The 27,238-nt window shown below is 48.0% G+C and overlaps 4 protein-coding genes across 5 annotated transcripts in view; 2 read left to right on the top strand and 2 right to left on the bottom strand.

Annotated features, from left to right (window-relative positions):
- The window catches only part of LOC310851588 (sphingolipid delta(4)-desaturase/C4-monooxygenase DES2-like), a 113,460-nt gene that overhangs the window by 12,499 nt on the left and 73,723 nt on the right, over window positions 1-27,238 (top strand). The gene's annotated exons all lie outside the window — the stretch shown is intronic.
- Window positions 1-27,238, bottom strand: part of TBCB (tubulin folding cofactor B) — a 122,850-nt gene that overhangs the window by 63,109 nt on the left and 32,503 nt on the right. The window lies entirely within an intron of this gene.
- Window positions 3,080-12,289, top strand: POLR2I (RNA polymerase II subunit I). 2 transcript variants are annotated; one of them, XM_083754458.1, is made up of 7 exons: window positions 3,121-3,230; window positions 6,088-6,300; window positions 9,034-9,088; window positions 10,066-10,139; window positions 11,104-11,178; window positions 11,431-11,482; window positions 12,042-12,289. In XM_083754458.1, exons 3-7 carry the CDS (start codon window positions 9,041-9,043, stop codon window positions 12,102-12,104), a joined length of 312 nt encoding a protein of 103 aa, XP_083610584.1. In that variant the 5' UTR covers window positions 3,121-3,230; window positions 6,088-6,300; window positions 9,034-9,040; the 3' UTR covers window positions 12,105-12,289. The 2 variants fall into 2 exon arrangements, with proteins under 2 accessions (XP_083610583.1, XP_083610584.1); XM_083754457.1 differs by lacking the exon at window positions 6,088-6,300 and having other exon boundaries at window positions 3,080-3,230.
- Window positions 12,804-26,562, bottom strand: OVOL3 (ovo like zinc finger 3). Its single transcript, XM_083754282.1, has 4 exons — window positions 26,361-26,562; window positions 24,205-24,365; window positions 22,535-22,715; window positions 12,804-13,317 (listed from the first exon to the last, which is right to left on the bottom strand). The coding sequence occupies exons 1-4, from the start codon at window positions 26,461-26,463 to the stop codon at window positions 13,025-13,027; spliced, it is 738 nt and encodes a 245-aa protein (XP_083610408.1). The 5' UTR covers window positions 26,464-26,562; the 3' UTR covers window positions 12,804-13,024.

The following is a 27,238-nucleotide window of genomic DNA, read 5'->3' as shown; positions in this document are numbered from 1 at the left end:
AGGATTGTGCCCTGGATCCCCACGTCGGCAAGGCGGTGGTCCAGATGTTCGTGATCGGCCATGTCGAAAGCTGCTGACAGATCTAGAAGAATCAGCAGCCCCGACCCGCCTTCAGACTGTGGTCCACTAAGATGCCTGGATCCTTTTCACATGTCATACTGGCAAACCAGCCTGTTGCCCCATGTTACATTTGGGCAGCTGGTTCCTGCTGTCCAAGTGCTGGACCTTACACTTGTCCGTCTTGAAATTCAGTTTGTTAGCTGAGCCCCAGTTCTCTGGTCTGTTAAGCTCATTGTGAAACCAGATTCGGTCTTCTGCGGCGTTAGCTACCCTTCTCAGTTTGGTGTCATCTGCAGATTTGACAATCATCACCTCTATTCCTTTACCCAAGTCATTTAAAAAACGTTGAACAACAACAGGCCCAGGACAGAACCCTGCGACACCTGAAGCGTATGTAACCCGAGGTACCACTGTATAACTCAAAATAATGCAAGCTCAAAGAATATATCTACGGTCTCAAATCAACCTTGAGGAGATATATACAATCTTACAAATTACTATTCAATGTCACCAGATTCAAGAGTTCAGCTGTCATGTACTGAATGCCAGAGTGCAGATTCTCTGTGTTAAATCTTGAAGAATCATACACTTTGTATGGTGAGGCAATGAGACATCGAGATAAAGTTTCGTCTCCCTTTTTCATGTCAGCTGAAGTACATTGATGAACAGCCAACTTGAATGCTCTTAAGTAGGTCAGTTGCTGCCTTGATTTTACCCAGACGCCTCCTTCTCAGAGTCTTCCTCGTACACCATGTCTTATGTTTTGATACTTATCTTGCCTTCTGACACTTGATGATGCTTGCTGGTTGCATTATCCTAGCCACTCATCTTTGGAAATGGTACATACCCTGGTTTCAGAAACCCTGGTCACAGACCTCCCCTATCGCCTCTTCATGCACAAAATGTGCTCTTTTGAGTGGCTCCGAAGGATTCGTTAAGTGAAAGTAACTGTCGGGAGAGGTTTCCCCAAGGGTTCCTCCTGCAGAGGAAATATTTGCGGTCATTAAGAGCCAAGGCGGCTTCAGGATTCCTCCCCTGCACTATTTCAGACACGTGGTTTGGATACTTACGTACGTGTGTTTATCTTGTGCATTTATGAACATTCATTTTTATTTGTGATGCCTTAGAATTCTTCTGACACTGTGGAGAGGGATGGGGGGGGGGAGCCATGTCTCTTTAAAGTGGCGCTGCAGTGCTTCAAACATATAGAAAAACATTGGACATTAAAAAGTATGACCTTTTCTTATTGGAAGTCCTCAACCTCCCTGATAATGGCCTCGTTATGCTACATTGGCGTTGTTACAGGAAAAATCCGAGGGCTCCCTTGGACAAAACAAAGACACCAACCAGGATAACTTGGAGCAAAACAGCAGCCTGTAGGCTTGGTCTTTATTGAACTGTTGCAACAGGGTATTCCCCTCACTTGCAGGAGAGAGGAAAGACCCAGAAGAATAGTGTGCAAGGTCTTATAAAAACTTTTGAAATTCCCCTCCTCTAGGTCTAGCCCACCCCCAGAAACATCATGCATACATTACAGAAAGGAGGGGTTGAGGGAGGAGTTGTGGTGGTAACATCATGCATACATTACAGAAAGGAGGGGTTGAGGGAGGAGTTGGTGGTAACCTGAGTGTCCTGTCACCTGGCTGGTTCCTCCTTTGCCCCCCCCCCCATGAGTCACTTCCAGGAGACAAAGGGGAGTTTGCAGTTTCCTGCCCCCAGAGGGAAGATCTGATCATTGTCCTTTGTTTCAGTCCATGCTGAATCCACTCCCATATGCAAGTTCTTTGTGATCTTGATTGTCTTCTGTCTGGGATCATCAGGGTTGGCATGGGCAGGGCTCCTGTGGATGTGCTGAGACGGTGAAGGAATTATGGCTGACCAGGACTAAGCCACCCCCCTTTGTTAGTTCTTGTCATATGGAGTAAAAATAAAAATGGAACAGTGCAAATCCGATGTATGGTTGATTTTCTATGAATTTATAACAGAAATGTGGCGTATGTAGTGTGTGAGTGTGTAGTTTATACAAACAGAATGATTGGGGTGGGGGGGTTCCTGCTACAGCGTCTTTCTGCCAAGCATGTTTACGTGTAAGAGAAGCCCCCACGGGTCACGCCATGCCAGCCCACAGAACAGCCCTTTCTGGAAAAGATCTAATAATCATTATACCTTTATAGGGCAGGAATTGCAAAAGAGCGGAAGAAGTTCTTCGTGCAGCTAGGATATTACTAGCCCCAAAATGGAAAGACAACAAGATGCCAACGAAAGAAAATGGCAAGTTAAACTTATGGAATGTGCAGAAATGGCAAAACTCACAGGAAGACTCAGAGACAAGGACAAGAGAGACTCTAAGAAAGACTGGGAAGCGTTCCTGCTGTAGTTACAGAAACACTGTAAAGAAATGGACTCATTAGCAGGATTTGAGTAAACACAATTATGAAAACAAATGTACAGATTAAGAAGCAATAAATCCGAAATTAATTAAGTGAAAGATATAATTGGAAAGAACATACGGTATAAATAAGTGAAAAGAATATAAGAGCATTTAATGAAAAGATTTAGAAAATAGGAGGAAATAAATTACGCAGAAGTAGCAAACATTTAATGAACCAGAAGGGTAAGTTCAGGGAAGTCACAGGGTGTGTGTGTGGGGGGGGAATATATATGAATTCTTTTACTATTATTATTATTATATTGATGTGTGGAATATTAAATTGTAACGCCAATAAAAATATTTTAATAATAATAATAATAATAATGCCCTTATTTTTATGATTACTTATTCCCAGGGTGTACCCTTTCTCCCAAGCGGGGAGTCCCTCCCTCCTCTGGCTCATTTGGGATCCCTTTCCCCCCTGAATCCTTTTCCATCTCCTTTTTCAGGCGAGGCGACCAGAACACCCACTTCTGCGCGCGCAGACTTCGGAGCGGCCGCCCTCGGGTCTATTCTGGCCCCTGACGGCTGCCGTAGCCGAAGCGCCGAAGAGGAGAAGGGCGGGCGCGAGCGGAGGACGCCGGAAGCCGCGCCTGCGCAGTCCGAGCCCGGGAAGCCGAGCCTGAGCCGGGCTCCGGGCGGGAGGGGCCTTTTGCGCCTGCGCAGTGGGGGCGGTTGCCATGGAGTCGGAAGGGGCCTACGAGCCGGGCTTCGTGGGGATCCGCTTCTGCCAGGAATGGTGAGGCCGGGGGGGGGGTCGGGGAGGAGGAGAGGGCGGGGGCCGCATTGAACGGCCCTCCATCAGTCCCCTCAGGGGGCCGGGCTAGATGACCTCGGGGGTCCCCCTTCCCACGCTGCAGGTCTGTGATGTGCCGAGAAGGGGGGCGGGGTATCCTGCATAAGCAAGAACCGAAAGGAAACAGGGGCTGGGTTGTTTTCCCAAAACACAGCCAAGGCTTAGGGAAAGAAAATTAAATTAAATTAAATTAAATTTAAAAATTCCTTCCAGTAGCACCTTAGAGACCAACTAAGTTAGTTATTAGGGGACGCAGGCGGCGCTGTGGTCTAAACCAGTGTTTCCCAACGTTGGGTCTCCAGCTGTTTTTGGACTACAACTCCCATCATCCCTAACTAGCAAGACCAGTGGTCAGGGATGATGGGAATTGTAGTCCAAAAGCAGCTGGAGACCCAACGTTGGGAAACACTGGTCTCAACCACTGTGGATCAGAAGGTCAGTGGTTCGAATCCCCGCGACGGGGTGAGCTCCCGTTGTAAGGTCCCAGCTCCTGCCCACCTAGCAGTTCGAAAGCGCGTCGAAGTGCAAGTAGATAAATAGGTACCACTCTGGCGGGAAGGTAAATGGCATTTCCGTGCGCTGCTCTGGTTCGCAAGAAGCGGCTTAGTCCTGCTGGCCACATGACCCGGAAGCTGTACGCCGGCTCCCTCGGCCAGTAAAGCGAGATGAGCGCCGCAACCCCAGAGTCGGTCATGACTGGACCTAATGGTCCCTTTAACTTTTAAGTTAGTTATTGGTATGAGCTTTCATGTGCATGCACACTTTTTCAGGTACACGGGGTTAGGGAGAGATGCACGTGGTGGAGCAACAGCAGCAGCGGTCAGAGTAAGGGGAATAATAGGAAATAGCAACAACAACAACATGCTCCTCTCTTGACTTTCAACTTTCCTGGGCACATGAAACCAACCACAACTACCTCGAATTTTTGCTCAACCCTCAAGAAGGAAGGGCCTTTTCGCTGGCCAGGTTCAACTCAAAGCCATGGGGAAGGTTCCTGGGCATGGCAGAGAGAGAATCTGCTGATGGGATGACCACCTGGTGGGAACTCTTACTCGCATGGTTCTTAACTATAACCTATATGCTGATCTCCGCCAGCAATTCCTAGAGCAACTCTGCATCCCCAAATGGAAACCAGAGGTCATACACTTTCTACTACTGGGGAATGACCAGGAGCTCACTAAGTTAGTGGCCAAATATCTTTATCTGGTACAGTCATACCTCAGGATAAATATGCTTCAGGATAAGTATTTTGGCTTGCACAACAAGGTGACCTGGAATTGAAGGAGCGTGTTACTTCCAGGTTTTGCTGCTCGAGCATGCGCAGACGGTAAAAATCACGTCATGCGCGGAAGCGGCAAAACGCGCCACGTGCAGACGCACAGTCGCATCTTTCGTTCTATTCAGGGTGCAAACAGGGCTCCGGAATGGATCCCATTTGCATTTTGAAGTACCACTGTATTCTGTTGTCGAAACACATTGCAGACGACTGATCTCCCTGGAGACCTAGAGATGTGACAATAGTCTGCTATGCCGCTCCTTTTTTGGGGGGTAAATGTTTTGTGCCATGGGGGAAGCGGTAATTCTGTACTGTTATGTTATGGATGTTTGTATGTGATGCCAATAAAAGGTTTGATGGTGATGATGATGATCATGAACAACAACAACAACTTATACCCCATCCATCTGGCTGGGTTTCCCCAGCCACTCTGGGCAGCTTCCAACAAAATATTAATAATTCAGAAAAACTTGAGACATTAAAAGCTTCCCTGAATAGGTCTGCCTTCAGATGTCTTCTAAACATCAGATGGTTGTTTATTTCCTTGACATTTGAAGGGAGGGCATTCCACAGGGCGGGCGCCACCACTGAGAAGGCCCTCTGCCTGGTTCCCTGTAACCTTACTTCTCGCAGGGAGGGAACCGCCAGAAGGCCCTCGGCGCTGGACCTCAGTGTCCGGGCAGAATGATGGGGGTGGAGATGCTCCTTCAGGTCTACTGGGCCTTTGAGGCCGTTCAGGGCTTTCAATGTCAACACCAACACTTTGAATTGTGTTCGGAAACGTACTGGGAGCCAGTGTAGGTCTTTCAGGACCAGTGTTGTATGGTCTTGGTGGCCGCTCCCAGTCTAGAGTTATCTGGATCCATTTTAATCTGGCTTTGGGATCTAGATTCAGCGTCATAAGAGCCTCAATGCGTTGGCTGGTGAGCTGTGGGAATGTTCCCAGAGGGAGGCGATGGAGGGCAGGTGACAGACTCCTTGGCAGCGGTACTTTGGAATATTGTACGATTTTATCTTGTCCCCTGTACTTTTAAATATCAATATCAAACTGCTGGGAAATATGGATCATGAGATCACCAACATGTCATGTCAGGAGTTTGAAGCGCAATGTCTCCAGTATGTGAATCTGTCTCAGGCGATAAGACTCAAGCAGTAATTGCTTTTAAGAGTAATCCGTGTGGTTATTTCATGGCCCTCTCTTCTTCTCCTCCGAAGTTGAGAACTCTGTGTTCCAAACAGGGCGGTAAGCAAACTTAAAAAGTCATCTTGGTTGGCACATGTCTGTGCGCCTCTGGGGCTGAAGCCAAATTCTTTCCAAATCACCTGAACCAAGCTATAATATTCCAGCATAATAATATTCCAAGAACTGTTGTTGTTGTTTCTGGGTCATTGGAGCGATAATTGGGAACAGGATGTTCAGAAAAGGGCGGTATGCAAACTTAAAAAGTAATCATCGTTGGCACCTGTTTGTCTTGAGAGACAATGGAGTGTGCCTCAGGGGGTGAAGTCAAACTGCTGTGTTAGCATCACTGAAATGACCTCCCCGGGCGCAAGCCTGGGCAGTGTGTCTGGAGGTCCTGGGCTGCCCAGATGAGAAGACCCCCCCCCCAGCCTCGCTGAGGTGGTCCAAAGGAAAGCAGAGCAATGCGTTTGGCACCAACTTGGCGGCAGGAGTTGACGGAAGGAGGCACACATGGGGCCACCCAACCTCCTTAGCTGACTCCACTCTGGATTTGTGTAGGGTTCTCTTTGTGCTGGGCTCGGGGGTTAACCCGAGCAACGCGGTCCAGGTCCGGCCCCGAATCCAAGGGTTCCGCGAGGAGTCATTCCGGCAGGACACGAGGCAGGAAACCAGGCAAGACAAGTACAGGCTCTCAGGCAGGTTCTGGCAAACAGCAACGTTGCTCCCGCAACCTGGGGCGGGGTCCAGCAGCCTTTTATCTCTGTCAGGGTAGCGGCCGGTCCTGATCCCCCGGCGACTCACCTCCCTGTTTCTCCCGAAGGCGAGCACTCCTCCTGCTAGTACTCAGGTCTCTCCTTCTCTCAGACCTGAGTCTCTGCAGCTTGGGAGATGTTGGTGGGTTATTAGACCCAGAGGCTGCCTCAGCCTCCCCTGACCCAACCAGTAGTGGAGCAGCTGGAAGTGATGGCCCAGCTGGAGGCAACAAGGTCATCCCCACATCTGGAGCCAGGGCAGGATCAGGCCCCTGACTCAGCCCAGCTGGTGTTTGCTGCACCTGTGCAGACTGGGGCTCTTCAGGATCAGGCCCCAGACTAGGTTCAGATGCCGCCTAAGGCAAAGGATCCGGCGCAGACTGAGACTCCTCTGGTTCCGAGTCTGAGCCCCAGTCCCAGGCCATCACACTCTTCTCCCAAAGATATTCTGAAAGGCAGAAGAGATTTAGGACCAGAGTTTTCCTTCCGTTTGATGGGGTCCCTTTCCAGGTGGATGAGCCCCATCTGCCTCTCTCTTCCCTCTGTAGAAGGGGCAGGAATCACCTTCTTGGCCGCTGGACCTCCTGTTGGTCTCATTTGCTCAGTTCGCTAGAAACTGTCTTCACACGTAGGGGAAGTTCCTAACTCACCGAGGATTTGAGACCCATTGGCTCCCCTCGAGGGGCATATGGGATGTTAGGGGAGGGGGACATGTCATTCTCCTTCCACCTTTGGTCCCAGCCTTGCACTCGGCTCTCACCTGTGGCTCCTTGAAGTTGATAGCGTGCAACTGTGGCCACAACCTGGGAATTAGTAATGATGGTAAGGGTATAATGATTGTTCGGAGATCTTTTCCAGAAAGTGCTGTTCTGTGGGCTGGCTTTGCGTGACCTGTGTGGGCTTCTCTTACACGTAAGAGACACCCAAGCCTACTTAATGTAAAAGGTAAAAAAGATACAAGGATCCCTGGACGGTTAAGTCCAGTGAAAGGCGACTAAGGGGTTGCGGTGCTCATCTTGCTTTCAGGCCAAGGGAGCCGGTGTTTGTCCACAGACAGCTTTCCAGGTCATGTGGCCGGCAGGACTAAACTGCTTCTGGCACAACGGCACACCGTGATGGAAACCAGAGAGCATGGAAACACCATTTACCTTCCTGCCACATCGGTACCTATTTATCTACCTGCACTGGCATGCTTTTGAACTGCTAGGTTGGCAGGAGCTGGGACAGAGCAAGGGGAGCTCACTCTGTTGTGTGGATTCGAACTGCTGACCTTCTGATGACAAGCCCAAGAAGCTTAATGGTTTAGAGCACAGAGCCACCCGTATCCCTTTAATGTAGCATAGTGAGGGCCATTATCAGGGAGGTTGAGGAATTCAATAAGGGCATACTTTTATAATGTGCAATGTTTTATTATGTTTTTATATATGTTGCAAGCTGGGGCAACCCAGCCAAATGGACAGGGTACAAAGAATAAAACAGCAACAACAAAATTAGTATTTCTGCGTCCCTCGATTTATGAGCACAGGAAAAGTGAGGAGAAATGAATGTGCTTCAAGCTGCCCATCCAGCATCTCTTGGAGTTCTGTTCACAACAGATTCATGTTCTGATACCTTAATGGGAAAACAAAGACAGGCAGCAATCCTGCTGAGCTGCAGAGCAAAAAAATGGGTTCGCTTTTAAAACTGGGGTGAAGGAATAATAGAATTGTGGAGGGGCTCCCAGGGGCCAGCTAGACCAACCCCGTGGCATGGCAGGAATCACAGCTGAAGCATCCCTGATGGGGCCATCCAACCTCCACTTAAAAACCTCCATGGAAGGAAGAGAAGAAGAGTTTGGATTTGATATCCCGCCTTTCAATCCCTTTAAGGAGTCTCAAAGCGGCTAACATTCTCCTTTCCCTTCCTCCCCCACAACAAACACTCTGTGAGGTGAGTGGGGCTGAGAGACTTCAAAGAAGTGTGACTGGCCCAAGGTGACCCAGCAGCTGCATGTGGAGGAGCGGGGAACCGAACCCGGTTCCCCAGATTAGGAGACTACCGCTCTTAACCACTACACCACACTGGCTCTCACTGGAGAGTCTACCATCTTCTGAGGGAGTCTCTTCCACTGCCTGACAGCTCTTTGCATCAGAAAAAGCTATCCTGCCATGTTGACGCGGGACTTGGGGGCAGGAATCGCTAAGCCTTGTGCTGAGTCAGACTTATGGGTCCATCTAGCCCAATATTGTCTACACGGACTGGGAGCGGTGGTCTCCAGGATTTCAGGCAGAGAACGGAACCTGGGACTTTCTCCCTGCTCTCTGCCCCTGGGCTTTGGGCTCCAGCTCCTGTCAGCTCAAGCCAGAACAGCTGTTGCTGCCCACAACATCTGGAGGGCGCCAGGGCCGGGCAAGGCGGCTCTCAGCTGTTGGCCCCCCACTCCCTGCTCAGCTTCATTTGATGTCCATCCAACTAGTTCTAGTTTTACATTTGCATCTCACCTGTTCTCCAAGAAACTCACTCAAATCTTTCTCTCTCTCCTCTCTTTTTTAACAGCAACAACATGTTGTACCCTAAAGAAGACAAAGAGAACAGGATCCTTCTCTATGCTGTGAGTGTCAGGTGGCAATACTCTCTTCAGGGAGACTCCTGAGGTCAGAGTTTCACCGTGAGCTGTTGTGGCTTTTGTGGCAGTCCCTTCGCAGCTCAGCTGCCTGGCTGGGACCTTTTGGCCGGGAAAGGGGCGAGCTTGGTCATTTTGCCCCTTGTTTGCTAGCTTTGAGCTGCGGACCTTGGGAGGCAGCCATAACTCAGCCTTTGAGATTGCTGGGCACAGATCACGGGTGTGCAGTGTCAGGAACGAGACAGCAGTGAATCACACAGAGCAGGTGGTTAACGCTTTATTAGAAAAACAGGATCCGCACAGGAATGCCAGGCCTAATGAGCCAAGCAACTCTTCTTTGGTAGGTCTTGTCCTTTATGAAGCAGTTGTGGAGACTGAAGGCCCCTGCCTTCCCACAGCTGCCTAAGTCTCCTCTTCCTGGTCTTTCCAGGTCTTTCCTAAGCAATCTGAGACTATGCCTGCAGGTCTTCCTTTGCTCCTCACACTTCATACCTCTCCTGGTCCTGGGAGCCCAGGGAAGAGGGGCACTTGTCACAGCAGGAGGGGGAGACACCTGTGCTGCTTCACCACCCAGACTCATCTCTGCCTCTTGGGCTTCCTCATCCTGCTCTGCCCATAGCTGTCAACTTTTCCCTTTTCTTGTGAGGAATCCTATTCGGACAAAGGGAATTTCCCTTTAAAAAAGGGAAACGTTGACAGCTATGGCTCTGCCGCTTCCGCCTCTGCCTTGACTTTTCTCTGCCACAGACTCCTCCTCCCCATCTCCTCCCTCTGTCCCACCACCAATCCCCGCACTCGGAGCCTTCTTCCCCAGCTGGTGCCTCCCACTGTCCCTCTATGTCCAACCAGTCCGTGACACCCAGGCAGCCAGATCCCTCCTGGCACCAGTCTTGTAGGTAATGTTTTGCCCCCCCAGGGCTTGCTGGGAACGTGAACGTGTGACCGTTCTCCTCTTCTCCCTGCAGTGCCGGAACTGCGACTACCAGCAGGAGGCTGACAATAGCTGCATCTACGTCAATAAAATCACGCATGAAGTTGAGTAAGTACCAGCAGCTGCCTTGAAGGAATTGCTGGCCTGCTTTGATCTGCCTGAGCCCTGGAGAGGCCATTGCCAGCCACGCTGCATCAGGGAACGCGCTAACTTTACATAAGGCAACCTCCTGTATTCCTGCGTTGAAAATCCAGCCTAGTTTTGCATCCACTTTGTTCAGACAAGTGAAACATGGGGAAATGCCCTAGTGGTTGATCGCAAGCTGAACGTGAACTGGCGAAGTGACGTAGCTGCAGTGAAAAGTTATTTCTCGGCTGCCTTCACAGAACCATAGCTACCAATCCAGGTGCCAGGCCAAGGTGGTCAGAGGGAGTGGGGAAGCACCCACACAGAAACAATGATGATGATGATGATGATGATGATTATTATTATTATTTATTTGTACCCCGCCCATCTGGCTGGGTTTCCCCAGCCACTCTGGGCGGCTTCCAACAAAGGATTAAAATTACATTAAAACATCAGTCATTAAAAACTTCCCTGAACAGGGCTGCCTTCAGATGTCTTCTAAATGTCAGGTAGTTGTTTATCTCTTTGACATCTGGTGGGAGGGCGTTCCACAGGGCGGGTGCCACCACCAAGAATGCCCTCTGCCTGGTTCCCTGTAACTTGGCTTCTCGCTGGGAGGAAACTGCCAGAAGGCCCTCAGAGCTGGATCTCAGTGTCCGGGCTGGGTGATGAGGGTGGAGAAATGAGAAGAGGGGGGCTTTTTGGAAAATTCAGTAAAGTGGTAAGGAAGCGGCCAGATGTCCTGGGGGCAGCGCAATGGGAAGAATGATGACTGCAAAAGAAAAGGGCGGGGGGGGGGGGGGTCCCCCGGGGATGGGGCTGACTTTTGACAGCAAGAGATTGCCGTTCATCACATAATGATTTCCACTGTATTTTCGAGATGGGCTGACTGGAGGTGTGCAGGATAACTATCAAAAGAATCACTTTTTAACCATCTGTATTTCAGTGAACTAACCCAGATCATTGCTGACGTTTCCCAGGACCCAACTCTGCCCCGAACAGAGGACCACCCTTGCCAAAAGTGAGTGCTGAGCTGTAGCCATTCTTCTTATTTTTAAAAAGTCTGGCAAATGCCACAAAGCATAGAACAGCCTGGGACAAACAAAAGCCTTTGAAGGAGGCCAGCCCTCCCAGACATTTTGGACTCCCATCAGCTAGTCCCAGACATTAGGCGTGGGATACCAGCTTGGGAAGGCTGGGTGTGGGCCATTCCCTCTGTGCTTCCAGGATCTGCCCTGTCTCATAACCAGATCTTTCTACCCCTGTCTTCCAGGTGTGGCCACAAGGAAGCCGTGTTTTTCCAGTCTCACAGCGCAAGGGCTGAGGTGAGGAGACTTCTTTTGAGATCTAGGGCAGCTGGTGTTTTTGTAATCCCTGGCAGCAACACCCCTCTTAAAAGTTACGAGCAATGACATTTGCTCGCTTCAGTAGCAGAATTATAGCCGTGACCCCACATGATTTGCATGTCTGTTTTCCACCTGCTGCCCCATTCACTTATTCAAATATCTCCTCTTAAAACCAGCTGGGCGGCTGCCATAGAGTTTGGAGTCTCTGTCACTTAAAAAAACTCCAGCAGCAGGGGTGGGTGTTTCAGCTGAGCTCCTTACAGACTCGCAGAAGGGCGTTCCCAGTGCCAAAACAATTTGTGGTTCTGCATTTGCAGTTCAAAACAAAACAGCATTGTGGTTATGTTGCAAACACAACAGGAGGTTTTTTCCCAGAGCTCCAAAACCTGGGGATTAGGAGGTGGAGGTTTGAAAGGTGGCTTCTGGTTCTGTTGGGTTTTAAGCCTTCACATTTCCCCGGAGGTCTTTATGATCACGGGGGCAAGGTAAGGGAAACACACCTGGAACACCCGTCTCACCCCTTCCCTCTCTGCTTTAGGATGCCATGCGGCTGTATTACGTCTGCACGGCCCCCCACTGCGGCCACCGCTGGACAGAGTGAAGCCCGTGGAGATGTCAGCCCCCTCCTTGTCCCTTTCCTGACGTTACCTTAATTTCTCTCCTTTCTGACAAACTTCCAGATGATTCAACTGCTGCCTGCCTGTGCCTAGACACCCTCTTTGACTTGGGTTGTTTGCGTTTTCAGCTCTGTTAATAAAACATGGTTTATATTTTTACAAAAGTAAAGTTGTGCTTCCTCAAGCCTTCCTGGGTGGGGCAGCTGGGGCTGGCACATTTGTACACAATTAAAGCAGCTTGCTGAGAATAATAGAAGAATAGAACCTTAAGAGTTGGACGGGACCCAGGGGCCATGTAGTCCACCCCCCCCCCCATGATCTAGGGTTCAGGTCATGTGGGAGAAAGCATGTGTGGTTTGCCTACCTTTCCCTCATTCCAGCCCACTCCATCTCAACCAGGATGATGGGGCTGAGTGTCTGGTTTAGAGGTGTGGCTTTAAAGATAGCTTGTGCCCACCCGCTTTTTAAAAAATGAGCTATAATGCAAGACTGCCATGGTCAGAGTGGAGGCCGCTTATGTTGCTGCTTTTAAGCAGGAAGCAGAACAAAATATTCCCCTGGCCATGAGGAAACATAGTTTTAAATATAATTATATTCTGTCTCGCCACCAATATTGGCCCCGCGAGGCGGCATGCGACAAAACGCCACTCATTACACTCATTTTTAGCCCTCTGAGACTGTCGCATATTTTGGTAACAGCTAATTTTGAGAAACGTAGATCTCAAGGCAGGGCTGGGCGAGACGCCCAACACTTAGAAGAGGTGCAGAATTGGCACAGTCCCCTCTTGGCATGGGCAGCGTACTCCAAATGCATGATTTGGCTAGTTTTTCTACTCCCCCGTTTTCCTTACATGGGATTTGAGTGCTGCTGCTGCCCAGCTTCCTCAGCCCTGGCCTCTGGGCCTCAGTATGCGGAAGGGTAGAGGACGTGGAACCTGGGGTGGAGGTCGGGCGGCACCACCTTCTGGAACCCTCTGGCCAGGATTCCGTGGCTGGGGTGCAGGCGGCGGACGTGGCCGTAGTACTCCTCGCTGCCGCTGCAGGTGAAGCCGCACTCCTCGCACACAAAGAGCTTGGAGCGGCGTTCGCGGTAAGCGTATCGCTGCTGGATGCTGTGGATTTTCTTGAGGTGCGACTCGAGGGAGCAGCGCTGGGTGAAGGCTTTGTCGCAGACGCAGCAGCGGTACGGGCGGATGCCTGCGGAGGAACAAATGTCAGGTGGACAGGCCTATATTATTATTCATTGAATTTATATACCGTCCTATATCCAGGGGTCTCAAGGCAGTTCACAGAATAAAATCAAGATATAAAACCGCAAAATAATAAAACCTCTACACTTCAGTGTTTTGTCAATCTTCAACTCCACATACTCATTTTTGCTTCCATGCAAAAAGTCCCTTAGAAATTTCCAATCCTTAATACAGGATCGAAAAATTAGAATATCATGGAAAAGTTCATTTATTTCAGTAATTCAACTTAAAAGGTGAAACTGATATATGAGATAGACTCATGACATGCAAAGCGAGATATGTCAAGCCTTTATTTGTTATCATTGTGATGATTATGGCGTACAGCTGATGAAAACCCCAAATTAACAATCTCAGAAAATTAGAATATTAAATGAAATCAGCAAAACAAGGATTGCAAATAGAGCAATACTGGACCTCTGAGAAGTAGAAGCATGCATATGTACTCAGGGCTTGGTTTGGGCCCCTTCTGCATCAATTACTGCCTCAATGCGGTGTGGCATGAATGCGATCAGCCTGTGGCACTGCTGAGGTGTTATGGAAGACCAGGATGCTTCAATAGCATTGAATTACTGAAATAAATGAACTTTTCCACGATTTTCTTTTTTTTTTTTTTTTTTGAGTTTCACCTGTGTCAGTAATGAGTTTTCTCTCGTTAATCACGTTAACTTTGCCATCTCCGGAGAAATTATTTTTATATATTGAATTTATATACTGCCCTATACCCGGGGGTCTCAGGGTGGTTCACAGAATAAAATCAAGATATAAAACCACAAAATACATCATCAAAATAAAAACAACCTGATAGCAGCCCCCCATATTTTTTTTTTTAAAAAGGGCAAAGGATGTCCCTCAGGTCGACCAAAGGCCTGGTTAAAAAGGAACGTTTTTTCCTGGCACCTAAAAGTGTGTAATGAAGGCGCCAGGCGGACTTCCCTGGGGAGAGCATTCCACAGACAAGGAACCACTGCAGAGAAGGCCCCGTTCTCTGTTGCCACCCTGTGGACCTCTTGAGGAGGAGGCACACGAAGGAGAGCCTCATGAGATGATCAGAAGATACGGTTTTGGGGATTCAAAATGACCTTAACAGATGGGAGAGCTGGGCCCAAATTACCACAATGACTTTCAAGAGGGACAAATGTAAGGGTCTGCACTTTGGCAGGAAGAACCAGATGCACAAATATGAAATGGGGGAGACACATGAAAAGGATCTAGGGGCTCCAGCTTAACGTGAGTCCACAGTGTGATGCAGCAGCAAAAAAAGCTAATGCTATTCTATTCCCTAGCTAAAGCTATGCTATTCCCGCCCTTCTCGGTTCAAAAACCGAGCTCAGGGCGGCTAACAACAAATTTAAAACACTTAATTATAAAAGCAGCATAAAATACAGTATAAAAACATGAATAACAATAAAATTCAAAAATCAATTAGATAATCCTCAGGGCTAGCTGGCTGAATTAGTCCTGCTTGGGCCAGCGAGGAGGCCAGGGGAGAATTAGCTGTGGGGTCTCAGAGCTCATAAAAGAGAAGGGAAATAAAAGATCAGGCTGAATTCAAATTAAAGGCCAGGCGGAATAGCTCTGTCTTACAGGCCCGATGGAAGGAGGTTAAATCCTGCAGGGCCCTAGACTCAAGGGACAGAGCATTCCACCAGGTCGGAGCCATCACTGAGAAGGACCTGGCCCTGGTGGAGGATAGTCTGACTTCCTTAAGGCTTGGGACCTCCAAACTATGATTATTAGTGTCCAGATCAACATAGGACCCCTCTATTCTGCCTTGGTCAGACCACCCCTGGAATACTGTGTCCAGTTCTGGGTGCCACAGTTCAAGAAGGGTAATGACAAGTTGGAAGGTGTTCAGAGGAGGGCAACCAAGATGATCGTGGGTCTGGAAACCAAGCCTGATGAGGAACAGTCGAAGGAGCTGGGTATGTTTAGTTTGGAAAAGAGGCTGAGAGGAGATATGATGGCCATCTTCAAATATCTGAAGGGCTGTCACATGGAGGAGGGAACAAGCTTGTTTTCTCCTGCACTAGAGAGTAGGACTTGAACTAATGGCTTCAAGTTACAGGAATGAAGATTTTGGGCTCTCACTAGGAGCAAACCGCGCGGGATCTCGGCCTTTTCCTGGAGAAGACTGCGGCCAAGATGGCGGAAGTGGAGCAGAAAAGAAGAAGTGTACTTTCTGGAGGTTCACCTATCAGGGTGTTGACCTGGACCAGCTTCTCAACATGTCCTCTGAGCAGCTGATGCAGCTGTACAGCGCCCGCCGGCGGTGGCGGCTCAACCCTGGCTTGCGCCGCAAGCAGACCCCCTCCTGAAGCAGCTGCGCAAGGCCAAGAAAGGGGCCCTGCCCATGGAGAAGGCAGAGGTGGTCAAAATCCACCTGCAATACATGATTATCCTTCTGGAAATGGTAGGCAGTGTTAGATTTCTGTTATGCCACTGTGCAGTTTTTGGAATCACAAGACTCTGTTTACATTCCAGACTGTTGGAAGTCTCACGGGAGACGGATGTTGATGTTACTGGTTTCCTGTTTCTTTGTTCCAGGTTCTTCCCTGACTCTCACAGAGAGCAGATGCATATTCTTTTCTGTCCTGCGTAGTTACTAATAAACGTAGCGATGTAGCACATATTTCGGCTCCTTCTGCTGCTGTCTGGATACTCTGCGTAACGGGGGAACGTGCCTGAAGCCTCATCAAAGGCTTAGGTCATTAATCACCGTCGGAGGAGAGCCTGATGGATCCCGAAGACACGTCCAAAGAGGAGAGCCATTTCAGCTCGGGCGTAAGGACACTCCGACAGGCAGCATGGTTGGCGTGTACAATGGGAAGACCTTCAACCAGGTGGAAATCAAGCCTGAAATGATTGGTCACTATTTGGGAGAGTTCTTCGTCACTTACAAGCCCGTTAAGCACAGCCTGTTATTCTAAAGCAGCAATGCTGCAGCAAGCAAAGGCTCTAGCAGCTCAGTCTGCTGCTTGTGGCTGGAAAGCCAAACAGGAAGTATGTGACTGTTGCCATGAAAACGAAGGGGCAGTCCATTCTCCTTATTGAGCACAGGATGTGAGCTCAGGATGTCATATGACCTGTACAGGATGTACATGGGTGGAGTTTTGGAGTTTCTCTCTGTTTGTTGAAGAGAGCAGACATCTTTTACTGTATGACTGCTAAAGACAGGAATAAAAGCATGTAGTTACATTTCTGTCTGTGTCTGATTCCCCTCCCTGGGGATATGCAGGGAGCAGGGAGGAGGAGAAGCAGTTGGTGTGTTTTTCTCACAGCCTGAGGAAAATCGCCGGAACGGACCTCGTATGTCTTTCCTGCCGGGAGTCGCCGGAGGGAGGTCTAAGGAATTCAGCCGGTGCCTGAACAGATAGGCACATACCTCTGAACGGGCTAGAATTCCAACAGTGGTAGCAGAGGATGGTTTCTACGATCCATGGAAGTCTGCAGAAAGAGTGACAGAGCTGCTGTATTCATCGCTCCATGGAGGCCTGAGGTGAGAAAGCTGATTCTCTGCAGCCAGAAGCTGACCAGAAGAAGCTGAAAGCCAAGCAACGGAGCCCAGGTATGTGATTTTCGGGCTTGGAGATGTGAATGCAGGTTGATTCATTCTCTGCTTCAAGGGAGCAAGGTTTGGGAAAAACAGCTCCGAGAGAGAAGAGCTCTGCATTCCAAACATTCCTGTGGTTAATCCTGTCCAAGAAAAGGAATGCTGTTGCTTAGCAACGAAGGCCAGTTTCACGAGAGGGCTGGAAGTCAGGCTTTGCCTCAGAGAGGCAAAACAGCCTATGTTTTGACTTAGGCCCAAAGGAACTGTTGGAAAGGGACTTTCCAAAGCGGCCAGTGTTATAGCTGCCAGGTGCACAGAGTGTAAACAAGCCAGCTTTTGGATTTTAGAGGCTTGTGTTTGAGAGTCAATGCAAGGACTCAAAATGGATGCCAAGAAGGGGGGAGGCCTGCCTTCTCCACCCTTCCTGACCAGTGACAATTATGCATCTTGGTCCATTAAGATGAAGGCCTTGCTGCAGAATCAGAGACTGTTTGGGGTGATTGAGAACCCCATCCCTGCAGCACCAACGCGTGCTTGGGAGTCACAGGATGTGAAGGCCAGAACAGCTATAATTCTGTGCGTGGCAGACTCTCAGCTTATTCACATACAGCATTTAGAGCACGCGAAAGATGTTTGGGACACGCTGAGAAGGACACATCAGAGAGATGCAGGTTCTTCAGCGTTGCTGTATTTTGAGAAGCTGACCAACCTGAGGCTTGCGCCTGATGGAGATGTTCAAGCGCACCTGACGGAAATGAAATTTCTGCGTCAGCAGATGGTGGAACGCAATTTCCGTCTGGATGAGGAAGTGTTTTGCTTCATGGTGATCAACAGTCTGAATCGGACTTACAAAACAGTTGCCAGTCAGCTGGGGTCTCTCCCAGCAGCTGATCTAACGTCGGACAGGGTCTTTGCCGTCGTTCTGAATGAACATGACAGACTTGCCGCCCTGGAAGTCAAGGACAGGGGGAGACAAGAACGGAGTTCTGACACCCCCACTGCTGAAGCTACTGGAGAAAACGCTGTAGCTTTGAACGTTGTCCGATGCTACAATTGTGGGCAAACTGGGCATCTTCAGCGGTACTGTAAGAAGCCACGTCAGCAGAAAGGAGCCAAGGGAAGCTCCACAAAGTCTGAGGCGTCAGACAAAGGTCACACCAAGCCAAAGGCAAAGACTGCAAAGGCTTTGATGTCCCTAAAAGCCACACCAGAAGTGGGGAATTCTTTCGTTTTGGACACTGGAGCCACAGTTCACATGACAGGACACAGAGAACTATTTTTTACGTTTAAGAAGCAAAGCTTCGCGGTACAACAGGCCAACGGTCAAGAGCTGGAAGCCACCGGAATTGGGACTGTGTATTTTGAAAGTCTGAACTTGACTATAAACAATGTATATTTGGTTCCAGAGTTGAAGTACAATCTGCTCAGCGTTTCGCAGATTGCCAAGAAGGGACTAAAACTGTCCTATGATGATCAACACTGTGAGATCTACAAAGATGGAGAGTTGTATCTTTCTGCCAAAGAGAAAGATGGACTGTATTTGTTGACATTTGATCAAAGTGATTACATGGAATGTAATTCTTGTGATTCTAACATGATTTCTTTTGCAGGTGTAGCCAAGGAGAACACCAAGAAGGTCACCTCGAGGGTCAACAGGGCATTTCAGCGGGTGTATGCTGATGTGATTGGTCCTTTAGCACCATCTAGAGGCAATGCAAAGTATTACCTAATATGTGTTGATTCTTTTACAGGTTTTGTCTGGATTTATCTTTTGGAGAGACCGCAAGAAGCCTTAGAAAGGTTTAAAGAGTTTTGTGACAAGGTTAAAAATATGCATGATGCTGACATAAATTGTCTTTGCACAGATGAGAAGCCAATTTTTCTTTTACAGGATTTCCAGAGGTTCCTGAAGAAGAAAGGGATAAGACACAAAATTGCTAGTTCCGAAGAAGCTTGGAACAGAAGTTTCTGTGTTAGGGTGAACAAAGAATTGCAAAAGGGAATGGAAGCGCAATTGCTTAGTTCACATCTGTCACATGAGTACTGGGCTGAGTCGCTAATGTCATTTTGTTATACGTGGTTGAGAAAGTTTTCAAAAGAGTTGGGAAGTTCTCCTTTTGAGAGACTGTTCCACAGAAAACCTTCTGTTGCTCATTTCAAGGTGTTTGGGTCTCATGTGAGAACAGAAGCTCCGGGTGGAGTAAAGAATGCCAGAGGCATTTTTGTGGGTTATGAAAAGGGTCTCTACAGAGTAATTTTGTCTGAATCTGGAAAGGTGATTCTCACAAAATTTCTAGAGAGTGCTCCTGAACAGGAGAGAGTGATTGTTCACACATTTCCCACAGGAGATGATGATTATGATGATGATGATGATGATGTTGATTTTATTGAGTTCAGTAGTACTGATGATGACAGCGATAGCTCAGACAGCTCAGTTGTCACAGTCATTGAGAGGAAATCTCACATAAAGACTAGACCCTCAGAAGAGGAGGGTGAACCACTGATTAAGCTTAGTACTGGTTCTCCAAAGAGTCCAAAGGTTGAACCAGAAAGCAAAGAAGAGCAGCACCTCTTACGTAGGTCTGAGAGAGCAACGAAGGGTGTACCACCCAAGAGGTATTCACAAGAGTTTGCTAACTTAGCTGTTGCTGTTGTAAATGACCAAGGTCACATTGAAGCTGTGTCTGAGTCAGAGACAAAGACACAACAGAGAGTTGTTAACCAAGGTAATGCAGAAGCACTCATTCCTTGGAAGTCACACAACCAGAGAGGTACATTGGTGAAACCAATGGCGGGTAGTTCCAAGGGTGGAACTGAAACAACAGGGGAATGTTATAAGTATAACAACTGTTTGTTTTCTTCTCTGGATGACGCTTTGCTCGCAGCACGCATTGATACTTTAGGGGGAGTATGTTATTCTAAAGCAGCAATGCTGCAGCAAGCAAAGGCTCTAGCAGCTCAGTCTGCTGCTTGTGGCTGGAAAGCCAAACAGGAAGTATGTGACTGTTGCCATGAAAACGAAGGGGCAGTCCATTCTCCTTATTGAGCACAGGATGTGAGCTCAGGATGTCATATGACCTGTACAGGATGTACATGGGTGGAGTTTTGGAGTTTCTCTCTGTTTGTTGAAGAGAGCAGACATCTTTTACTGTATGACTGCTAAAGACAGGAATAAAAGCATGTAGTTACATTTCTGTCTGTGTCTGATTCCCCTCCCTGGGGATATGCAGGGAGCAGGGAGGAGGAGAAGCAGTTGGTGTGTTTTTCTCACAGCCTGAGGAAAATCGCCGGAACGGACCTCGTATGTTTTTCCTGCCGGGAGTCGCCGGAGGGAGGTCTAAGGAATTCAGCCGGTGCCTGAACAGATAGGCACATACCTCTGAACGGGCTAGAATTCCAACACAGCCGACCTGGAATCGGGGCCACCCACTCCTCTCAGTTCATTCCTCTGAAGTAAGGGTCTGTATAGTTAAAGCTATGGTTTTCCCAGTAGTGATGTATGGAAGTGAGAGCTGGACCATCAAGAAGGCTGATCGCCGAAGAATGGATGCCTTTGAATTCTGGTGCTGGAGGAGACTCTTGAGAGTCCCATGGACTGCAAGAAGATCCAACCTCTCCATTCTGAAGGAAATCAGCCCTGAGTGCTCACTGGAGGGACAGATCCTGAAGCTGAGGCTCCAAGACTTTGGCCACCTCAGGAGAAGAGAAGACTCCCTGGAGAAGACCCTGATGTTGGGAAAGATGGAGGGCACAAGGAGAAAGGGATGACAGAGGACGAGGTGGTGGGACAGTGTTCTCGAAGCTACAAACATGAGGGAGGCAGTGGAAGACAGGTGGGCCTGGCGTGCTCTGGTCCAGGGGGTCACGAAGAACCGGACACGACTAAACAACAACAACAAGGGGATTTGGGAAGAGTTGTGTCTCTCATGTAAATAAAAGGGTTTCCCAACAAAAAAGGAATGAAGATTTTGAATAAACACCAGGAAGAACTTTCGGACAGCAAGAGCTCTTTGACAGCGGGACTGCCTCGCTCGGGAAGCTGTGAACTCGCCTTCCTTGGAGGTTTTGAAGCAGAGGTTGGGTGGCCATCTCTCTGGGATGCTTTCGCTGAGATTCCTGTATTGCAAGAGGGGGTTGGACTAGATGACCTTTGGAGGTACCTACAGTTCTGCGATTCTGTGATACAATACATTGCGGGGAGCAAAGCTTGGATTGTAGAGGAACCAAACAATTACTAACTGTGAAATATACCTCATGGTACTGCCTCCTACGGAAGACCCCTATTCGGATTGGGAAAACATCAGTTCGTTAAAAGACTTGAAGGGTCGCTGTGTCTTAATTTTAATTAAACAAAGAAAAGCTGAAAGGCAGGCCAGAATCTTGGAAGATAAGATGGTGGAATGAAAAAAGGGGCCTCTGGGGGGGACTGCGCCGAAAATAATTGACGGACAACAACAGGAAGAATAAAATTCCTCTTGCAGGTCAATATCCATATAGATTTGTTAAATACGATTACAAGTCTCACACCAGTGGCTGTTGAGATAAGACAAAGGATTAAGATCGGAACTATGATATTGGGAATAAACAAGAGAGAAAAAGCAGGAATAATAAATATTTTTTTTTCTCCTGACCAGCCAGAACATGGGAAGTTTTTAAAAAATATGTAATTTGAAATGTATAATTGGCTTTATTATTTGTATTGTGGTGGCAAGATTTTATATTCTACCAACTGGAGTGTTATTAAAGAAAAATTAATAAAAATTATTTACAATGTTAACGGAGAAATCTGAGGGCTCCCTTGGACAAAAAACAAGGACCCCAGCCAGGAATACCAGAGCAGAACAGCAGCCAGTCGGCTTGGTCTTGATTGAAGACTGTCGCCACAGGACTCCCACCTGCCACCAGGTGGAACAAGATGGAAGCCCCCAACAAAAGAGAACCCAAACTTTTATTAGCTGCTAATCCCCATGTTACACCCCCCCAAAACTACATCACTCATACATCACGGTTACATCATGAAAGGGGAGGTCTGGTGGCCGTAATCTGAGCATCCTGGACCCTGCCCCATGGTTCCCCTTGCCCTCCACCAAACACCCATCAAGTGTAACAAAAGAGACATTTCCCAGCCAAGTTCATCCCACCCTTTTGTCTTCAACTGGGTTTGTTGTTTCTGGAATGGCTTCCTGTCTGGCACTCAGGTATCAGGAGGCCAGAAATTATGACTCAGGCAGAGGGGCTGCTGAGGAGCTGAGCTCACATGTCTATATGAATTTTTGAAGTTTTCCCTGTGAGCCAGTACATAGATGCATTTATCAGTGAATTCTTACATTTGGTATCGTGCAGCAAAGGCCCTTTGAATAGATAGGATTAAACTGTGAATGAAGTGCTTTGTGGGGACAAATCACAAAAGTCACAAAAGTGATTGTGCTGATTTTGGTAGTGGGCTGCATGTGCAGGATATCTGCTGGAGGGGCAACCCCCCCCAACCTATACATAAATTCCTGCAGCAACAACAACAAAACACAATGCATTGGTCAATATGGATGTTATGTTTGTAAATTCCCCACCAAGGTGAGCAACAAGAGCCGAGGCCCTTGCAGGGTGAGGTCCCCACCTGTGTGCGTCCTCAGGTGCCTCTTGAGGTCGAAGGTGTCGTTGAAGCCCTTGCCACAGTACCTGCAGACGTGCTTCTTGACCGAGCTGTGGCACTTGAGGTGGCGGTTCAGCATGCGCTGCAGAGGGAAGGACTTGCTGCACACGCAGCACTGGAACTGCGGCGCTGCAGAACTCCTGCCCTGGACGGAGCAGAAAGGGAGGAAGCGGGAGAGGTTGGGAGTTTGCAAACCAGACGAACGTGGAGGAGCTGCAGCGTTATGCAACCCAGAGGCTTGGAACTACCACTCCCATCAGTCTCAGCCAGCATGGCCATTGGATTCATTTTTCTTTTCATACAATTGCGGAGGTGCGCAGCCTGGGAGTCATTCTGGACTCACAGCTGTCCATGGAGGCACAGGTCAATTCTGTGTCCAGGGCAGCTGTTTATCAGCTCCATCTGGTACGCAGGATGAGAACCTCCCTGTGTGCAGGCTGTCTGCCCAGAGTGGTGCATGCTCTGGTTATCTCCCACTTGGACTACTGCCATGCGCTCTACGTGGGGCTACCTTTGAAGGTGACCCGGAAACTACAAATAATGCAGAATGCGGCAGCTAGACTGGTGACTGGGAGCGGCCGCCGAGACCACATAACACCAGTCCTGAGAGATCTGCATTGGCTCCCAGTACGTTTCTGAGCACAATTCAAAGTGTTGGTGCTGACCTTGAAAGCCCTAAACGGCCTCAAAGGCCCAGTATACCTGAAGGAGCATCTCCCCCCCACATCTTTCTGCCCGGACACTGAGGTCCAGCTCCGAGGGCCTTCTGGAGGTTCCCTCCCTGCAAGAAGCAAAGTTACAGGGAACCAGGCAGAGGGCCTTCTTGGTGGTGGCGCCCTCCCTGTGGAACATCCTCTACCGACTGAGCTCCAATATTTATTGCATATAATTTATAAACCGCTCGATTGCAGGAAACAAACCTCAAAGCAGTTTATGAAAATGGCAATAGAATTATCGTTACATGATTGAAAACATCTAGGTAAGCTTGTCTAAATAAGGATGTCTCCAGCAGGTGCTGATAAGAATACAGTTAAGGCTGATATCCATTGCCAGGGAGTTCCAAAGTGTTGGTTCTGCCACACTAAGTGACTGAGTTCTTATGTACGCAGGGTGGGTGTTACGTAGCACCTTTTTTTGCGACATTTATCTTGGATAAAGAAGCACATCAACTGCTTTTGGAAAACCAAATTATCTTTATGCTACCTTCTGAAGATTTCAGGTAATGCTAAATAACAATAATATATACCTAATTACACTGAAACAGAAGAAGTGTGCATGCACACGGAAGTTTATACCAGAACAAACTTAGTTGGTCTATAAGGTGCTACTAGACAATTTGTAATTTATTTTTTATTTTGACTGCATCAGAGCAACACAGCTACCCACCTGAATAATGTATAACTGCAAGCACCTCTCAATCATTCTTTATGGGTTCTGTGACTTTTGCACGCATTTTACGTACCCAGCCAAACAAAATCATATTATTTCAGCCCAAACATGTTTCGAATCCCCAGGTCACGCTTCAACTTTTTAGCACCCCTCATTTTCGGAATTGGAAAGCTGGAACAATTCAAGACGCCCTGATCTGGCCGGCCACTGTGAGAACAGCTGGCCTGATCTTCCTGGGTTCTTACCTTGCTGCTCCTGGGATATTTCCCCACGGGACCCAGTTGAGGATGACACGGGCTCTGAGCGACGCCTTGGAGGAAGTCCCCTGCGTGGGTTCTTTCCCACACATTCACCGAGCCGCCTGTGAGGAGTCTGGGGTCTGCCAGGGTTTGAGCCACGCTGCCTTCTGGAAAAACCAGTGCCGGATTTACGTATAAGCTAAACAAGCTCTAGCTCAGGACCCCACTCTCTTGGGGGTGCCAAAAAAAATTAAAGGAAAAAAACCCTGGGTGTACATTTCCAAAATAGAAGATAAAAAACAAATAAAATAAAACCAACATTGTGTTGTGTAGGCTCCTATGATGCAAGTCATGGCCCCCGCCTGCTAGCCTGCTCCCTAAAATATCACTGGTTTGCTCATTTCCATATATATACTCCAAGACTTTGGCCACCTCATGAGAAGAGAAGACTCCCTGGAAAAGACCCTGATGTTGGGAAAGATGGAGGGCACAAGGAGAAGGGGAGGACAGAGGACGAGATGGTGGGACAGTGTTCTCGAATCTACGAACATGAGTCTGACCAAACTGCGGGAGGCAGTGGAAGACAGGAGGGCCTGGCGTGCTCTGGTCCAGGGGGTCATGAAGAGGCGGACACGACTAAACGACTAAACAACAACAAAATATATAGGGTGCCCACATTCTGCCATTTATAATTATTAGTAGTTTGCATCATATATTTACACCTATTATTATTTCATGTTGGCCTTGGCTGGGGAGGGCAGGGTATTAATTTTTTATTATTATTATTATTATTATTATTATTATTATTATTATTATTATGTTCTAGCAAGTTTCTAGAGACTAGATTATGAGTCTTTGTAAATTGTGTTTCTCAAGCAACTTTTGTTATTGCCAAATGCCAATGTGTTTGCATTATTCAGTTTGTTGTGAATAAAAAATCATTTTAAGTTAGAGCTTAGTAATTATTTCACTATTAATATATTTCTTAATTGTATTTCAGTTCAACAATTACTTTGATAAAAACATCTTTTGTGATGTGCAAAAGGCTTTAGATACCTATTAGGACCAGAAATTGCCATATAGCATATATTCAACACAAAAAACAGCGGCCGTTTGTTGTTGTCAAAGGACAGCTGGACATATCAAGGGCATTACCTTCAGGGGCTGAGGGCCGGATAAAACCACAATCTGGCCCTGGGAAGAACTAAAAAGAACCCCCCTTCTCCAAGGATGTTCTTGCAGCCCATGCTTCCAGGGAGCCGGGCATGTTAAGGCAAGAGACTTGTGGGCCCCCAGGGCAAGGGCAGCCAGATGTTTGGGCTACAACTGGCCCTTGCATTCCCACCCACCCCAGTTGCAAGAAATTTGCTGCCCTGGGATTCATGACGGGCAGGAGCACTTTCAGGAGGGGAAAAGCTTTGGTAAACAGGATGGGGCATTGAGAGGTCCGGAGGGTGGCAACACGAGAGCGGGGCCTTCTCTGCAGTGGCTCCCGGTCTGTGGAATGCTCTCCCCAGGGAAGTTCACCTGGCAACTTCATTATAAACCTTTAGGCACCAGGCAAAAACATTCCTTTTTAACCAGGCCTTTGGTTAATCTGATTTACATCCTATGCCCTGTTAAAATGTGTGTGGGGGGGTGTGGGTGTGTGTTTGGGGGGGGGGCTATCGGATTGTTGTTTTTATTTTGATTATGTATTTTGTGCTTCTATATCTAGATTTTATTCTGTGAACTGCCCTGAGACCCCTGAGTATAGGGAGGTATGTAAGTTCAATAAATAATAAAAATAAAAATTAATGATAATGATAATAATTTCCCCGGAGATGGCAAAGTCAACGTGTTTAATGAGAGAAAACTCATTACTGACTCTTATTAAGGATTGGAAATTTCTAAGGGACTTTTTGCATGAAAGAGAAAAGGAACTTGCAATATCTGCTGTTGAAGATTGACAAAATACTGAATTATAGAGTGTTGAATGGTTGGATCTTAATGAGTGAATACCATATTGGACTGCAGAACAAGACTCCTTTTATCTTTCATTATGTTTCTTTAATATTTTATTCCCTCTTTCTCCTCTTCAGCTTTCTCTCTCCTTAGGTCTTTTTTTCTTTTCTTTTCTACTTTCATGTTGAAGGCAACACAAAAAAATTTAGCACACCTACCTGGGATGTACAAGTCTCCGCGAAGTTGGTCAGAGAGCTCTCCCCAATCCCGGGATGCCAGTCGCGTCGAAACTCGCCGCTTGACCAGGAAAGATTTAGGCATGGCTGGCACAACCGTGGGCTTGAGATTCCCCGGCGGGACTTTGGCACTTTGACAGCAGTCACGAAATTAAAAGACGCCTGCTTCTTGGGAGAAAAGCCATGACAAACCTTTAAAAAGCAGAGACTTCACCTTGCCAACAAAGGTCCGTATAGTTAAAGCTATGGTTTTCCCAGTCGGGATGTATGGAAGTGAGAGCTGGACCATCAAGAAGGCTGATCGCTGAAGAATGGATGCTTTTGGATTCTGGTGCTGGAGGAGACTCTTGAGTCCCATGGACTGCAAGAAGATCCAACCTCTCCATTCGGAAGGAAATCAGCCCTGAGGGACAGATCCTGAAGCTGAGGCTCCAAGACTTTGGCCACCTCAGGAGAAGAGAAGACTCCCTGGAAAAGACCCTGATGTTGGGAGAGATGGAGGGCACAAGGAGAAGGGGACGACAGAGGACGAGATGGTGGGACAGTGTTCTCGAAGCTACCAGCATTTGACCCAACTGTGGGAGGCAGTGGAAGACAGGAGTGGCTGGCGTGCTCTGGTCCAGGGGGTCACAAAGAGGCGGACACAACTAACAACTAAACAACAAGAAGAAGATTCTCTCCTGCTCTGCTTCTTTTCCAGATAAGAGGCTACAACCCGTTTCTCATCCAAACACCCAGCTACCTTCCAGCAAAAGCAGGAACAGGCACCCAGAATTCAAACCACTCACCTTCTCATCTGCTGCGAAGCCGAATCCAAAATCTCCGCTGAAGTCCAGCAAAGGTTGTGATTCTGGAGACGA

The sequence above is a fragment of the Podarcis gaigeae genome, assembly GCF_964106915.1.
Source record: "Podarcis gaigeae genome assembly, chromosome: 8".
Taxonomy (NCBI): Eukaryota; Metazoa; Chordata; class Lepidosauria; order Squamata; family Lacertidae; genus Podarcis; species Podarcis gaigeae.
Note: the sequence above shows the minus strand (reverse complement) of the source record. Positions and strands in the feature narration are given on the sequence as shown.